We start from the raw sequence: 16,310 nt of genomic DNA on the forward strand, positions 1-16,310 counted from the left end.
GCAGCGCCTTGACGACTCCTATCTTCTTCCACTGGTGAGGGTTCTCTGTGGTACCTCCGTCCTGCAGCGCAAAGAGTTGGTAGTTCATCACGGGTGCGTGCTTGTCCTCCAAAGGCATGTTCCATGACAACACGATGCCGCTTGTCACCACAGCTATGGACACGCTGGGTTTTGGAGGAGGTTCTTTTCCGCGCAGCGTCGGAGAGGGGATATGAGGGGGTTGTCCTGCACCTGGTGGCAGACCTGGCGCGGACGGCTGCGGGGATCTTAATGGTACCTGTGCGAAACCAGGTTGTGCGACAGAAGGTGGAGCTGAAGCAACTTGTCTCGGGGGTCCAGCCCCTTGTTGGTAATGTACCATACCGGGTTGTTGTTGGGCTTGGGCAACTCCATGCTGGTTCATCGTGTTGGGAGGAGAGCGCATCTGCACAGGTGCGCCTGGTCGTATCGGGACAGGATGGTGTGGTCGTGGGGCGGGCTGGTGTTCTGGACGAAGAGGCTGTTGAAGCACGTGCTGCGGTGGCGACGGCTGCATAGGTGACTGCGGATATGCAGCGGGTCTGGGGCCAGCTGAGATCTGAGGGGGGCCACCCTGGGAAATTTGTGGTCTTTGTTGAGGTCTCTGACTCATCTGTGGAGCAACGGAAAATCTCGGACCAGGCTGCCCGTTGTGATAAGCATTTTGTGAACTGTACCCGTATGCCGGTGACTCTTGCGGAACCCTCACACAGGTAGAACTAGATGAAGTTTGTGGATGAACTGTTACAGTAGGTAAAGGCCGGCTGGATGCCGGAGCAACGTTTCTTGCTCCAGCAAGGCTGCTAACGGGCCCCTGTACTCTTGACATTGGCCTGGGAGGTTGAACAGCTGGCGGGGCGTTCCTTACGCCGTTAAACCGAGGGTGAGCCGAAGGAGGGAAGTTCGGCGTTGGAGTAGCAGCCCTTAGCATTGCTGGTTGGCTCGGTGTTGGTCTCGCCGCTGATCCAGGGTCATAATTGGGAACATACGTCGCGCCTGTTGCGACAGATGTCTGTGCATGAGGTGGAGTGTTGGACGAAACTGGAAAGCGGGGATGCAGAGCCTCAGGCTGTTGCCGTTGCGCTGCATGACGGAAGTTTACTGGAGAGGATTGCGACACACCTTCAAGTCGAGAGGGCATGGTATGGCCCGGTAGGGGTGCTACAGTGGAGGTGAGCCGTGGTGTGGGTGTAGTCATAACGTTGACGCCGGGAGCCGAAGGCCTGGTAGCTGTTACACTACCCGGGGAAGACGTGGATGCTACAGTCTTTGTGCGCACTTGAGGGTTGAACTAGAAGAAAATTGAAAGCTCTCTATTAGTCAAGAGCGAGTGTTTTCAACATATTTCAGGATTGTTTAAGCAGTGAAAGTTTGGGAGAACTCGAAAAAGCGTTGGGAACACGAGTCAACAGACCGGTGTTTTCACAGCATTTCTCCTTCTCCCAAACTTCCACTCGTGCATCTCTAATACGATAGAAACACGGCAAATGTTTTCATTACTAAATCATTTAAGTCTCTGCACCTAGAAAACATCATTCAATTCATGATCAATGTATGACCACCTCTGGGACAGTTGCCCGTTGCGTAGAATATAACTACCATGAATGGACGCTAGACTGCAAAGAGTTCTACAGAAGGAAGTGGCATAACACAACTTTTTCATAATATGCTCAATTTTCGCCTTTTACTTACTTTAAAAATTATTGAAAATTTCTTAGGTCTCTCCATGCGAAAACTCGTCTTATAAATACACTAATATGACAAAACCCGAAGTGTGAGATGACTCTTGCGTTCTTGAGTCCAGATAAGACTCAGTGGTACTGAGCAACTTTTCACCAACAGGTTACACGATCTCAAACTTACCCAGCTGGGATCTTGAGTTTGAACTGCTTGCGTTACTTTCAGCTTCGCTTTCTCCTTCTCAGCATTTAAGATGTTTTTCACCGAATCCTCGACTCTCTTGGCGTATTCTTTAAGAGCTTTGTTCTCCTTCTCTAGTGAAACCAATCTGTCCACGAGCTTGTCGTTCGGTTTGCCATTGCCCATTGAACGCTCGATTTGAGCCATTCTCTCTTCGATCATTTTCTTTAGCATCTACAAGATAAGGAGTGTGCATAAAAAGATAAGCTACGAGCAGCCTCTATTTTTATCAGTCTATCGAGCGTGACAGGAAAGACAAGGCAAGATAAAAGACCGTGCACGCGAGGAAATTCACGCGACCATTTTTCGTCTAGCGCGTTCTCCCGTGTCAAACCGGACTAGGAAAATAGAGGGACTGCTAGTAGTGTAATCTAAAAGGCGCTGATGGTTTCATGAAAATAGAGAAAAATCGACTGGTTTGCACACACGATCGGTGTTTGACTCTTCCAATAATGGTGGACTGTAAAAAGTTCCTTTTTTCTCCAAGTTCGTCAGGTGGGAAGCTTGAAAAAGCGAGAGCGAAGGACTTCTCGCTCGACGAACAAAAGGACAGAGGAATAGTTTGTAGTATATACCTATTGAGTTTCATTTCAAAATGTCAATCTCTCAGGAAAACCGAGAAAACGATTTCCTGCCAACTCCAATTTTCCTCCCTCCAGAAAAACCAACACTTCTAAATTCTAATTCGAAATGGAAACAGTGGAAGAAAAGCCTCTCCGTGGGACGTGCCACTGCTAATTCCTATTTATTTTATATATTTATTTTATGATGTGAAGTTTATATGAAATAATTATTTCATATAAACTTCACATCATTTCACTCCTTACGGGAAGATATGAACTCAATTAAGTGGCCTCGCTCCCAATGTGTGGCTTCATAGCTCAGTTGGTAGAGCATCGCACCGGTATCGCGGAGGTCACGGGTTCGAATCCCGTTGAAGCCCTGATTTTTTTCAGGCTTCTTCTTTCCAATTGCTCAAATTGGGAAATTTACTGCGATGATCATTCTTCACTTTCATATTTATTTTATGTTCAGAGATGATTTGTTTTTTGTTTAACGGAGAGAGGCAGTGAAAGAAGTGATCTACGAAAAGAAAACAGGCGGTCCGCGACCATTTGAGAGGGTACACGGCAGGCGATGTTAACACAAGCGGTACGAATTCCTTTACTTGTTTACATTTCTTCTTTAGCGCACACTCGATGCATGACGTGGCGTGACATTGCAAGTTACGTGAGTTACGTTTGCAGCAAAGATATGCGCGGAAACAATGAGCGCGAACGACCTTAAAAAAAAGGTTTTGACTCTGAGAACAAAGAAAAAGCCATCGTAGTTGAGAGTGTTGGCCGCCTAAACATAGCCTTTGCAAGAATACTGTTAAAAGAAGAACTATAATGTGGTTGGCCTTACTTGTCGAAATTCATCTGAATTAAAGTTGAAGCGATCACTCTGGGAAACGTTCACTCTGGGAACCAGGTCTGATAAGGCCGGTGAGTTTCGCTCCTTGGTGGAAACATTCACATGATCTTTATTGCCAGCCGATGAGCCGACTGGGCCATTTACATGGAGGGCAGTTGAATCCAAAGGACGCGCTTGATCACCTTCTTCTAAAACTTCAACTGAAGAGAAGTCCTGCTCTGAAGTTCTCGAATCTGAACAGACTCCGTTAGAAAGTGTTTTACTAGAAGATTCTTCGAACCGTTTAATAAGACTACCACACGCCTTTTGACGATCACTAGAGTTCAGTTCGGCAGTCTCATTGACACTACTTGCCATCTCATTTGGTTTACTAGACCGTGGGGGCGTGGACAACACATTGAAGTCCATTGGTTGAGGTGAACAAGCCGGCGATGAACCAGCGGACGATATGATAAAGTCAGGACTTCGTGGTTCCTTCGAAGAGTTTTTTTCTGGAGTAACAACCTTCTTGGCCCCTGTGCTGAGCGGTAATTTGCTGCCGTTAGGTTTGGGTGCAGGCAAAAAGTTCTTCTTCTGACATGCTTTTGTAATTTGACGGAGTCGCTCTAGCCCGGTCGTATTAAACTGGAGATGGGATTGAGCCCTACTGGTTGCTGCATCACTCGTTCGAACAGACGTTTCTCCGTTAGTCAAGTGGCTTTCCGCTGAAGTAAAATAGTAAATGTAAACGCTTAATAAGAAATAAAAATAAAATAAACCAGGAAGTAAAACTACTTCGGCATGCATATTGCCTGGTATAAAATAACCTCATTCACCTCAATTTACACCAATTTTGAATTTGCACTGAGTGCAAATTAAAGGAGCTACGTCATGGTGTGTGCATCTTGAAGAGTTTAGTTTTTCTATCTTAATAAACTAATATTGTTAGATTTCCTTCAATGAAAGACAATTTTGTACGTGGCCAAAATAACTCAAAATGTAGTGACGGTAATTTTCACAGTCATCTACTAAATAGGTAATCGTATGAATATTTGAATGTACTCGCGTTTTGAGAGAATCTTCACACGTCAGTCGTAGAGAACATCCTTAATTCCATTCGCATTCATACGTATGGGTTATTGACCAAGTGTGAGGTCAAGATGGCTGGATATTGGCCAAGTTCTTTTTTCGCGTGTTTATGGATCGAGACGGAGTCGAGGTCCATAAACTCGCAAAAAAAAGAACGAGGCCAATATCCAGCCACCTTGACCGAACAAGCTTGGTCAATAAAGGATTTATTATATGACTTCCGGGGAAATTTTTCTTGCAGGACACGGCGGGTAGTCCCGAGCGGGCAAGATAGCTCCATCTTGCCCGCTCGGGTAGCCAATCACAGCGCAGGATTTGATTCATCTTGCCCGCTCACGGAGCTAGCCATATAATAAGATTACTTATACAAATACGTTCCATCTTGCAAATGAAACGAAAAAATTACAGCCTAGAACTTTTTTCAAACGCTTAAGGTTTGCTCTTGTTGTCGTATAGCCCATGTTGTATTAACTTGCTTGCAAAGGAAATAAGTAAATCCACAGCCCAAAATTGGGGATTTTGAAGGAATTTCGAGTTCTAAGAATTCTCATTACAAGGCTTGAGACATGACATTTACTGTAATAAGAGGTAAACCTAGCAATACTGCAACACGCTAGAACAGAATTCCGTTTCAACGAATAAACTGGCACATTCATTGACTGGACTTTGCCACGTACACATGTATAACAAATATCGGACGTAGTTCTGCCGCTGCATGTCAGCAAGTTCTACCAGGGTTGCACTGAACAGGGCTACGTTAAGGTAACAATAACATTTATTATTTATAGTGCGCTTTTTCTATAAAAATAAAGTAAAGGAACCCTCTTATGAGCAGCGCAATGATTTAAAATCAAGGCTAACTGAGTACACCGTAAGTGCAGCGACTCTCAAAAGCTTTAATTTTATTTGTCGCAATGAAATAGTTGTTGTTGCTTTGGTGCCAGGTTTCTGCTGTTTGTTCTATTGTTCTCTCAAAGAGAATCAAGAAATTCATGTGAGACCTTACCAGAGCTGCCTCCGACACCAGGGGCCCGTTTCTCGAAAGCCCCGGAAACTTTTCGGGCCCGAAAAGCCATTTTTAGTCCATCTGTATCTAAAAATGGAGAAGTGTATACGCCTGAAACTTCTTGTACAAAGGGAACTTCTCTTCATACTAAGAATATGTGAATAAAACAGTTCTGTAATCGTAAGGTTCGAGATTTTGCTATGGCTTTACGGGCCCGAAAAGGTTTCCGGAGCTTTCGAGAAACGGGTCCCAGACCCGAATATTCATCCCATTGTAACTGAATATGTATCACATGCTACAAGCGTGCACGCCTCGTGATCAACATGTGCAGTGCGTCAATAAGGGTCAATATGCAAAAAAGTGTCTAGCGTCGCAGACAAACAAAGGAAGATAAATATTCACTCAAACACGTTGATATTTAAAAAAACAACCTGTTACGAATATAGTGAAATTTTCGGACGATGTGGTCAACTGGGAAATGTAGTTAGGGCGCTAAAATGTACAACACCCATTCCCCGCTTGCTGTTATTCACTTTTGTTAATATATTATTCAAATTTGAACGGGTCCTTCAATATCACTAATAGAAAACTGAAATAGTATTCAAATGAATCCACTGAATGATTGATTGGCTATATTGTTTTGTTTACATTCCTAAAATATGTCACGCCTTCGATAGTAGCCTAATAAATAAAAGCTCGTCTGGTTTTTACATGCGGCAGCTTTGTTCTAAGCTATCTATATTAATAAGAGTCGCCTGATATTAAACTGAAAGGATTAAAACGAAATGAATTAACATAAAATTATGTAATACAATGCACCCGCCGGTTACAGAGCAAAGCAACGGAAGCGACCATCTTCCGTGACGGAAGTGCAATTTTTACTACCTTTCTAATCGCTTCTGAACGTAAGAGGCACGAAAATGAACAGCACTATATCTGATTGAGGATTTGAGGCATAGCATAAGATATCATAATTAAAGCAAAATGAAATCTTTTCGGGAAATCATTTGAAATATGTTTCTGCACGTAGAAGTTAGAGGGAACAGGAAAATCGCTCGATAGAACCCTCCCCCTCCCCCCTATGCAAGACGAGGAGAACTAAATATAACGGCCCTGAAAACGGGCTTAATTTGCTTTCTCTCAAATGGTGAACCCAAATGAGATTAACCAGACTGGACAGAAAAACCTCGGCCAAATTGAGTCCTTCTTTTCACTTTGATATTTGTAACGGATGTCCTCGACTTTGATCCGAGGCGGATCGGACAATAATTCAACGGAACACACGCTGTCTTGTGTAAATAGAGCGGTTCTCACTTGTGTCGAAAGTAATTCGCGTTTTTATTTGATTTTGCACTGCAACGGTAAGCGATTGGCTTAAAAATCTTGCGCCTCTGAGTCATCCAATGAGAAGTTAAACCAAAACTAATCGTGACTCGCTCATACACGCTTTCGCATCAGCTACAGTTGTTTTGATTGGTTCGCTGGATTGTATGTGTCCTATGTTATTGGGTAGACTGAGTATTTACTTTGGTTTCGAATTTACGGCACTATACTGACACCAACTCTATAACATGTAGAGGTTTTAAACCCTTGAAGACAGCTTTTAATTAAAGGAGATCTGTCACAGTGTTTCGAGTTATTTTGGCCACGAACAAAATTACATTTAAATTGAAGAAAACCTGAAAATAATAGTTTACTTGGATAAGAAAAACACTAAAGGAAAAATAGTGATAATCCATAAAAAAGTTGGATGGTTAAGGATGGAGAACATTAACACAGATTACACACGACGAAATTAAAAGATTTAGGCTAAACTTTTCAAGATGCACAAATAGTGACGTAGCTACTTGAGGAAAGAACCAATAAAGGCAACTATCTGGACCAAAGGAAGCACCAAGACAAATTAATCGGCTTTTTTCAGGCTCAGTTAAGGACAAAGGATCTTGCAATCACAGTACTTTTATTCAGTGACACTGCACAAGACTACGGGTTTTTTAAGGAAATGCAGACTTGGTAAGCAGTATATCTTTCATTATTTTAATTTGCAACATAAGGTAACTCGAAGAAATCAGCAGAAAAACTACTCTGTATATCCGAGATTAAATAAAGTTAATGTATGTAAGGATATTAGAAAGGTGTTTTTCATGACACGTAAGACAAAAAGTTCATGTTGAACTAACAATGTTTCAACCACTCACTTGAAGGCCCACCTCCACCTTCTAGTTTCCTATAGATGAAAAAAAAAAAAAGTAACGGTTAAGTCAAGGATCAAAAGAAACGGCAAGAACGAAAACACATCAACTGACGAACAGTATGGTACATGGTTACCCGTTACCAGTCGCTTACCGCTTCTTATTCGGTGCTTCTATATCCTCCATAACTCCATAAATCCCCAGGGCAAGTCTCCTATTGTTCAGGAAGTATCACCATACAAAGGACAAGGAAGAAATGAACGATAACAGATCAGCACTGTTGGTATACCCCAATTAAGCCTTGTTCACAGTGGCGACAAAACGACGTAAACATAACGACATAAGAAGGACGTTATGTCTTTATGTTTGCAGTGTGAACATCCTGACACAATGACATAATAGCAACACAACAGCATGAACATAACGACATGACGAAAAGAAATGATATTTTTTCGTTGTCTTTATGTCGATCTTCACATCACTGACATAAGCAATTATATTGTTATGTTATAATGTAGTTCTTTCGCTAGTGTGAACCAGGCCTTACAGATCGGCAGTGCTGATATACATATATAAATATAGGTGTCCCCAGTTAGTAGAGAGCTCCACCCTCGCCTATACTGAATCACTGACACATAAATAAAGTCATTACTATTATGTAAAGGAATCCATGTGGAATAACACATTGCTGGAGAATTTTATTGACACTTTACTTTGCATTTAATTGCTGGTTCTACTAATTCAATAGTCATGTTGCAAACCACTGCAATTACAAGAACAGCGCAAGCAGGTTTCTCTTGTAAAAACATTGCTGAAGAGGTTACTGAAAGGATTACAGTGTAAAGTACTTCTAAGAAGGATAATCTGACTAATTAAATTTTCATTTACATAAAAACAGAAACTATAGGTAATTTTCACTTAATTATACATACGTTTATTGCAGAAGTTTATGATAAAACACAACCTTAGACAAGCTAGAAAAGTGAACATTGAATACATCCACGCAGTAACGAAAAGTGTTAAAGGTATTGAAGCTAGTAGAAGAACAAACAACACAGGCTTTATCGACCAGTGTTGACCAAATGTTCTATGAAAAGCTAAAGTGAAAGCGAAAGTAAATACATGTATATACAACTCTTGGACATGACCATATTAAAATTTTAGCGCGCTTGAATCTTAAATAAACAAGAGTGTTAACATTCAATTCTTATGCAAATGCAAGACGTTTTTACACAATGGGACAGTCTTATGAAAATCTCAAGTTTCACGTCACGTGAGCCAAATTATATTCTCAAGTTGAAAGGGCAGCAGATTTTCTGCACAAACACACATTTTTTTATTCACATGGTTTCACATTGAGTTTATTCGCGTGATAGAAGCATACAATTGCGTGATACATACTTCGAGAGACGTGATTTAACATCAGAGGGAAACCATGCACGGTAGATTAAGAAACAGAAGATGCCGACATACATACAATTACCTGATCCAGATTCTGCCGCCAGATTCGCTATATTTAACCGGCGTTTGTACGCATTTGACATTTGATCGTCCAACAGGTACCAAACACGAGTGTGTAATGCGATTCACGCAATGTCCGTGAAAACAAGGCCTACCAAACTAACCGCTTTGAAGTTAGCCTTCAACTTTATCTTCTTCGCGAGTATGAATAAACACGCCGCTTTCTAAGCTTCTCATTGGTTTGTTCACTCGGCCGGAAAAACCAAATGGGTTATTCATTCACGAAGAGTGAGATTCCCATGGGATCATTTACATTTCACAAGCGGCCTTCGACCTACGAAACAAATATGGCGGCCAGCGAAGTGTCGCGAAATTGAAGCAGACTTTTGATCGAAAACCGGTACTTTTGTGGCGCATATTGCCTTATCAACAACTTTTTAGGTTTCTTCTCGCTTAAAGGATGGTTCTTTCATTCACGATGACCTCTATAATGCAACGAGGAGAGTGAATCAACGAGGTTTTTTTCGTAAACTGGAAAATGCTTTACTTGGCTCCCAAGCGAAAGTCATTATCCAGTTGCACATGAAAGCTTGGTAGCTCTTCCCGCTGGTCAACGGAAGACCGTGTTGCTCAAAATGGTCATAACTGAGATGTCTATATATTCTGCTACAATTGAAAAGCGATGTTCCTAAACTAAAACAAGCCACACATTTCAAAACATCAACAAAACCGGCATCACTAAAAAGTAAGACTATATTACTGTCCTAACATTCATTAACACAAATTGAGCACGAGGTTTTCCACGTGAAAACACTCCTCTAATTTTATGGATTTACTTACCTGTTTAGTTTAGTAAACACGAACATTGGATACTAGTTAGCTTACCTTTAAAAATCTTCGCACGTCAGCTCGAATCATGTAACGGTCGATGGATTTGAAGCGATAAGTATTTGAAAGTATAAAGACCCGAATCAATGAACTGTGAATTCAAGTGCTGTGATGATTGCTCAAACTTTAAATAAAATAGTTTCCCTTTTAAAACAATAGTTTCGGCAAGCAAACTTTCACGTAATATTCATACACTACAATGCTCGCAGTTTATGCCGGAGTCACAGTCACAGTCCGCATGCGTCAGATGAATGCTAAAAATAGATTGGGCGGCACAGGTCACGTGATAAACGACTCAGCCAATCATTTGGCAGATCGTTTACGAAAAGCTTCGCTTATGTAGATGAGTGGTTTTGGAAACCGAGTCAAGGTTATATAGCAACGGGTGACCATAGGGAACTGCATAGAAGAAGCCCAAGGAAACTAATAACCCAGGACTGTTGAGAAAGACTGAGAAAGACTGAGAAAGATTGAGTTTCCTCTGAGTGCATGTGTTTGGGTTTTCCAATTCTTATGGCATCAAACAACAGTTAATCTTTAATACTCACTGTTACACACTCACTGACTGCTCGATCTCAGTCATGCATTTATAGAAGTTCTCATTCATGACTTCTCAAGATGTGACAATCTAATGACTTCGCGGGAACGACACGTAATGACAAGTCCAGACAAAGATTTGAATGACACTCGACCATCACAAACCATCTGTCGATCGCCCTGGCTGTTACATATTTTGTAAAAATATGTTGGATAGGCCGCTGTGAACAAAATTCGTGATCGCGAATCACATATCATATAGGAACATCCCGGGTCAAATTGACGCAGCATTTCGAAGCAATAAAAGCTGCCGCGGGTGCCTTACCTGTTACAATTAGTTTAGCAGACAGTATTGTCTATAACCACCAATTCAATGAAGATAACGGTAGAAAGGAGGGTAAACCTACAAAGAAAAATTGATACATTTCCAATTTCATGAATATCAGTCGAACTTACTAGAAAGCGAAGCTTTCGAGCTATTCTGAAAACAAAAGTAATAAATCACATCGAGACCGAGGAAAGAGTATGTGAATTTCCTTTGATTTAACTTCCCGATATCTGTGACGTGGCTTTACATGGAAGCATGGCTTCTGTCTGCTGTCAAAACAAAGCCAGTGATTTGAATAACAGTAAGGCGTCAATCATGTATTCGCGAACAACACGTGTTTCCTAGTAACGGAAATTGTCTAATGTTTGCACTATAGAAGCTTTTTGTAATATCGATAAGGAAATACCTAAATTGTAATGTTATGAGTTTTCAAGGACCCCATTGGCTGTAGCTGTCCCCGGGGAGATTTAGAAGACCTGATGTTTGCAGTATAAAAGCTTTTATAATATTGACAAGAAAATATCTGTTATGAGTTTTCAAGGACCTTTTATACGCCACCTCGAATGTGAACCTTGCATTTCCGCAAGTCTCAGTACATTCGACTTCTGCCACTCAAAAAGAGTTCCCAACCACCCCCTCCCCTAAAGCCGCTTCAGTGCCACGGATTAATTCGCATCCTTCAATTTATTCTATGCCTTATGCAACATTTTTTCATCCACAACTTATCCCCCTTAAGAGATAAAGAGGGTATTTCGTGAATGTGAATTAATTAATATTTATCTTCCTATTGAGTCACAGTGACAAAATACACAATCCTAACTGTCAAAACTATTCTTTGAGTACCCAAGGCGCAAGCGAGGGGTTCATATATATATGCAAGGAATTAAGAGTTCTCAAATACTCTTTCGAATGCTTGTACGCATCAGGTTATGTGAAAACAAATTGGCCATTTCCTTGTCAAATTAATTATGGTTAGTAGTTTAACATGACGTAAAGAATCACCTGCAGTCAGACCAAAGTACAACAGGTATCCAAGTCAGAAATGGCGTTCAATGATAACCAAATTTTGTCGGAATAGGCCACGTTTGATATATCAATATTCTAACATGGCTTCGAGGCTTTCAGGACAAAATTGCAATTTTTTTAAAGTTTCTTTTGTCCCTCAACTCCCAAATGAGACTTGGATACAAAGAAGACACCACCAAATATAGAAATTTGTCCCGAAAGCCTCGGAGCCATGTTGGAATATTGATATATCGAACGTGGCCTATTCAAAGGTATAAAGACTTTCTACCGGGTTTGAGTTAAACTGATTTTTGGAATCGCCTGGCATTTCCAAAGAAACATGGAGCAATACTCTCAACAGGTTTGAAGAAGGTTTTCCGTCGAAAATCTTTGAAAATATGTTTGACTGCCGTTCATTTAGTCAACTTAAGGCTGTTTAGGGTTAATTCTTGTTTGTGGAAACTCTACCCCTTTAGAAGGAATTCGAACGATAATGTTTCTATTGGTTTCAAAAGAATGTTCAGAAACGTCAGATATAAACGAACCAGTAAGCAACGCAAATTCGTCATTTAATGTGTGAACGAAACATAGACAACTCAGCTATATATTTAGGCCATTTTCGATTTATTAAAATTCGGAGCTGACTCCGAGGCTTAGGGGATTAAAACAAAAGAAATCACATGGGGAGGCGTGAATAGTTAATTTCTTTTGTTTTATCCCCCAAGTCTCGGAGCCAAGTTAGAATTTTCATCATGGTATCAAAATTGGCGTAGTCAATCGTGGCAAAATAGAATCATGATAAAGGAAGACAAACTGTTCCTAATTGGGAAAAGAAAAATGCGGAAGTGCTTGTACAAGCCCTAATAACTTTCACTTTAATTTCATTTAAAGCCGTTTAACTGAAGGTCGACCCTCGGGAAAAATTTAAATATATGTACAGGGTACAAGTTAAGAAACCGAAAACCGGTCAAAGTCAGTTGCTGGACGAAATAAAGAAGGCTTGCAGTGCTTTCTTTGAGGAGAACACACAGGTTTATTTTGCTCCTATGGGACAAGACCTTATCTCAGCCTGAGGGAAGGGGAGCCTTGCTTTGTTTTCTTAAAACTTGCAGATCGAGCATTTATGTTTTATCCAGATTTCCCACCTTTTCACATGCGGAAGTGGCTCTCTAAGCGCGATATCCTTGAAGGATATAATGGAATGTAAGGTAATACAACATTCATTTTGGAAGCCTCCTCTGTCATGTAAAATAATACATATATGACATGTATATTAATATACGTGGCATGCCATAGAAAATACAGCCAATCAAAACACAGGAAAGCGCTGTATACTCGACGGTATCACAATTTCTCCATCGTGCGATGCGCCTATGTAGTGTTGATTGTGTTCAGCCGCCGCATTTACCATGGGATGCTATGAAAAGGTTCGTGTGTAAGCCGAAGAAATTCAAGTGACTCGTGGGATAATCCATGATATACATCACTCGAAAACACGAAGTATATATTTATTACTATTAAGGAAGACCTGTATCCAGTTTTCAAATATTCTAAAAATAAGAACACATACGAGATGACAAGTTTGTCAGGTTTAATTAGCATAGTGTCACTTTTGCTGTATTTGACACCCTCGGACTTGCGGCGTTATGAAATAATCGTCACCAGTTGTGTGAAAAATTCGTACTCAATGATTGATCGGCAACTGACCCGAATCCCTGTTTACGAACTTTACACGAGTCCTAACAGCCAGACCTAATCCATCAGTTTCGAGGAAAGTTCTGTATAAAATACTTACTTTTTTCAGAGGGAACACACATCTTGTTGGGTAGGATGAGAGTAAATAAAGGAATAAAAATCATGGATAGTTAATCTTTTACTTAATTCCTTTACTCACGGTCATCCTACTCAACGAAATTGCGTGCTCCCTGTGCTTTTTTCATTAAACGACTCCTATTGGTCAATAAATGCGCGTGCATTTCTCCCGCCTTTGTTACGGCACAATGCAAAACACTCGGAGTAAGAAAGTGGAATGATTTGGCAAGATGTCTTTTCTACTGAGCCTGAATGTGATTACGTTATTTTACCGAGTAACAATTATGCAAAGAAAAACGAAAGAGGAAGCGGATTAGAAAAGGTAAGTGTATTTTTTATGTGAATGTTGAAGTTGTTTTCTTCTTTAAAACGCGCTCAACACTACGATCAATTTCAAAATGTTCCAGTCTCCTTAAGTCGCTTAGCAGCTTACAAGAAACGAGTTTCAGCACTCAGAAACTGACACCAACAAGTATCATGCAACTAGTAAGTTTTTCCGTTTACTCCGCAGTTTCTTTCGGTTTTGAAATATTTTCCGCGAAAAACGTGTGTGCGGCTTGTAGCCGTTTCTGAGCAACTCGCTTTGACTCTCCAGTTTTGTATCTCGTCCAGTCGTATATCTCGGCGCTGCCATGCGACGTCGTAAAACATGGCAGTAAATCTCAAAAATCATTAAGAAGAGGGTAGTCTCACATACGATTGCTCTTAGTTACTTAGTACATGTTTAATGTGGAAAACGAACGTTTCAGAGTTGAACATTTTTGCTGGCAGTGAAGGTCCACCCTGTGAATAGACTTATTTTTACGTCTGTGTTTACTAGTGACAGTTCAATGTACGCTGACGGGCAAGAGCCATAAATCATTTCGCTCAAAAAAACGCAAGGACTTTAGAAAAAGAAACGAATTGTGCAAACGAGAAAGAAAAACTTGGTATCGATAAAGTTCAGGAACGATATTTGGAAACCCTCTCAGTCGTATATTCTGAAATCACATCAAATGTTATCCGTTCACACTACGCCGGAGGAAATTAAAACGTAACAATCACCACTTATTTTGGATTTGTGTTTGAGGAAAACTCAGATAGGGTAATTATATGATTATCGTGAAGCCATCGTTTTCACGGTAAAGCTCCCTTTTCAGAAAAACTTTCCGTCCACACGAAAACGCAAAGCCGGCGTTTTAAAATTCCTCCGGTTTGAAGAGCGTTTTCTAAAAGCTCCGTTTTCGTGACGAAATAATGTAGCGTTAGGCTTAACCGTAGAAATACAGCTGCGTCAGTTCAAATTTCTCCGCCGTAAGATAGACGCCGCCTCAATTCACTAGGCACTTATCAGCAAATCCATTCCAACCCTCCTCTGAAGCGTTATAAAAGATTTTTCTGAAAGCTCACGTGAATCCATACCCTGCGAAACAGATTCCCTTCTCTTTCAATTCCGTTACCATATCACAGAGCCAATCACTACGTATGGCCAAGTGTTATTTATCAGGTGTCGAGTCGAGTGTTGGAAACTGATTGTAAATCACAATCCAAGTTAGTTTTATAAACGAGTAGTGCTTTTTCAGGTTTCGAAGACACGACCCGAAGGCAAGTGATTTAAGAAGCGATATAACAACGACTAAGAAAACATTTCTTTACAAAGCTTCTCCCTAAAAAATTCTCATTCAAAATTTCGCTCTTGCAACTGCAAGGGTGGAAATAAGCACGCAGAAAAACAAATTGCCTCATATGTTTTCTGTTTTCGTAGGACTGAAGACCACTCTTGTCATCGAAAGGTTTCCGAAACCTTAAAATCCTGGGAACGCGGAAAATTTAAAAGGCGGAAATTGTGAAACAGTGTGATACGAAAGTGAACTCTAGTTTTCGATGAGGAAGTGATACAAAATTTCTTGGAGCGGATAATAACGAGGAAATACTCAAGCCCTGTTAATTAAGCCAAGTGCGTGGTGCCAGCCGACCGAGCTAAAACTAAAATAAGATTTGGGCATTGTCCCCACGATTATTTACTCTGAAAAGAAATTAACAAATTTACTGAAACCGCGTAAATTTACATTTCTAACGATCTTCCATGTTTTGTTAAACACCATTCATAAAAGTTTACCTCATTGCAAAGGCCTGTAAACTTCCTTGTTTTGAAGTTTTTCTTTCTTCTCTTTGTCTCACGTCATTACCTGTACTCTGGATCCAGAGGTTTTCTCTTTTGCATTTCTCAATCAAATGTCAGCCGCGAAGCGACGAGCGAGGAAACGTCTGGTACCAGTAAGCACGATTCCCGGCCTGCGCGAAGACTTCTTCTTCTCTATAACTATTTCCTCAATTTAGATTCCTTTGTTTTATCATTCAGCGTGAAACAATGAAAACAACGGACGACGCACTTCCATGCTGGGAATTAGGTTTCAAGATCTGACTCTCCAACGTAAATAAATTTGATTGGTTCGCAAAATTACACAACCCAACCTCGTTCTCAGTGTCCTCTCTCGTGGAAGAGAGGGTACCCTGGAAACGAGGTTGAACACAACCGTCTATTTGAATCTATTTGTCACATCAAGACACGAGATTAATTTCCCATTTTCTTCCGGTGACGATTTCCATCTGCAGAGGCCGTCGAACAATACTGAGAAGCCTCTGCGGAGGAGATGAAAATTGTTTTGCTTCATGTAGC

The 16,310-nt window shown here is 40.8% G+C and overlaps 1 protein-coding gene across 6 annotated transcripts in view; it reads right to left on the minus strand.

Moving 5' to 3' along the window:
* Nucleotides 1-16,184, minus strand: part of LOC110065219 (uncharacterized) — a 16,830-nt gene extending 646 nt beyond the window's left edge. Inside the window, exons 1-6 of one of the 6 annotated variants that reach the window (XM_089290055.1) lie at nucleotides 15,750-16,184; nucleotides 7,775-7,834; nucleotides 7,609-7,655; nucleotides 3,346-4,058; nucleotides 1,882-2,112; nucleotides 1-1,309 (exon numbers count right to left, since the gene is read on the minus strand). The exon at nucleotides 1-1,309 is cut by the window's left edge and continues 646 nt beyond it. In XM_089290055.1, the coding sequence (XP_089146181.1) occupies nucleotides 1-1,309; nucleotides 1,882-2,112; nucleotides 3,346-4,058; nucleotides 7,609-7,655; nucleotides 7,775-7,834; nucleotides 15,750-15,754 (2,365 nt within the window). In that variant the 5' untranslated portion in view covers nucleotides 15,755-16,184. The other 5 variants (XM_089290056.1, XM_089290057.1, XM_020772327.2 and 2 more) reach the window with 5 other exon arrangements.
* Between the last annotated feature and the right edge of the window lie 126 nt (nucleotides 16,185-16,310).

Source organism: Orbicella faveolata, unplaced genomic scaffold (genome assembly GCF_042242905.1).
Source record: "Orbicella faveolata isolate gen_17 unplaced genomic scaffold, um_ofav_v1 contig_2, whole genome shotgun sequence".
Lineage (NCBI taxonomy): Eukaryota > Metazoa > Cnidaria > Anthozoa > Scleractinia > Merulinidae > Orbicella > Orbicella faveolata.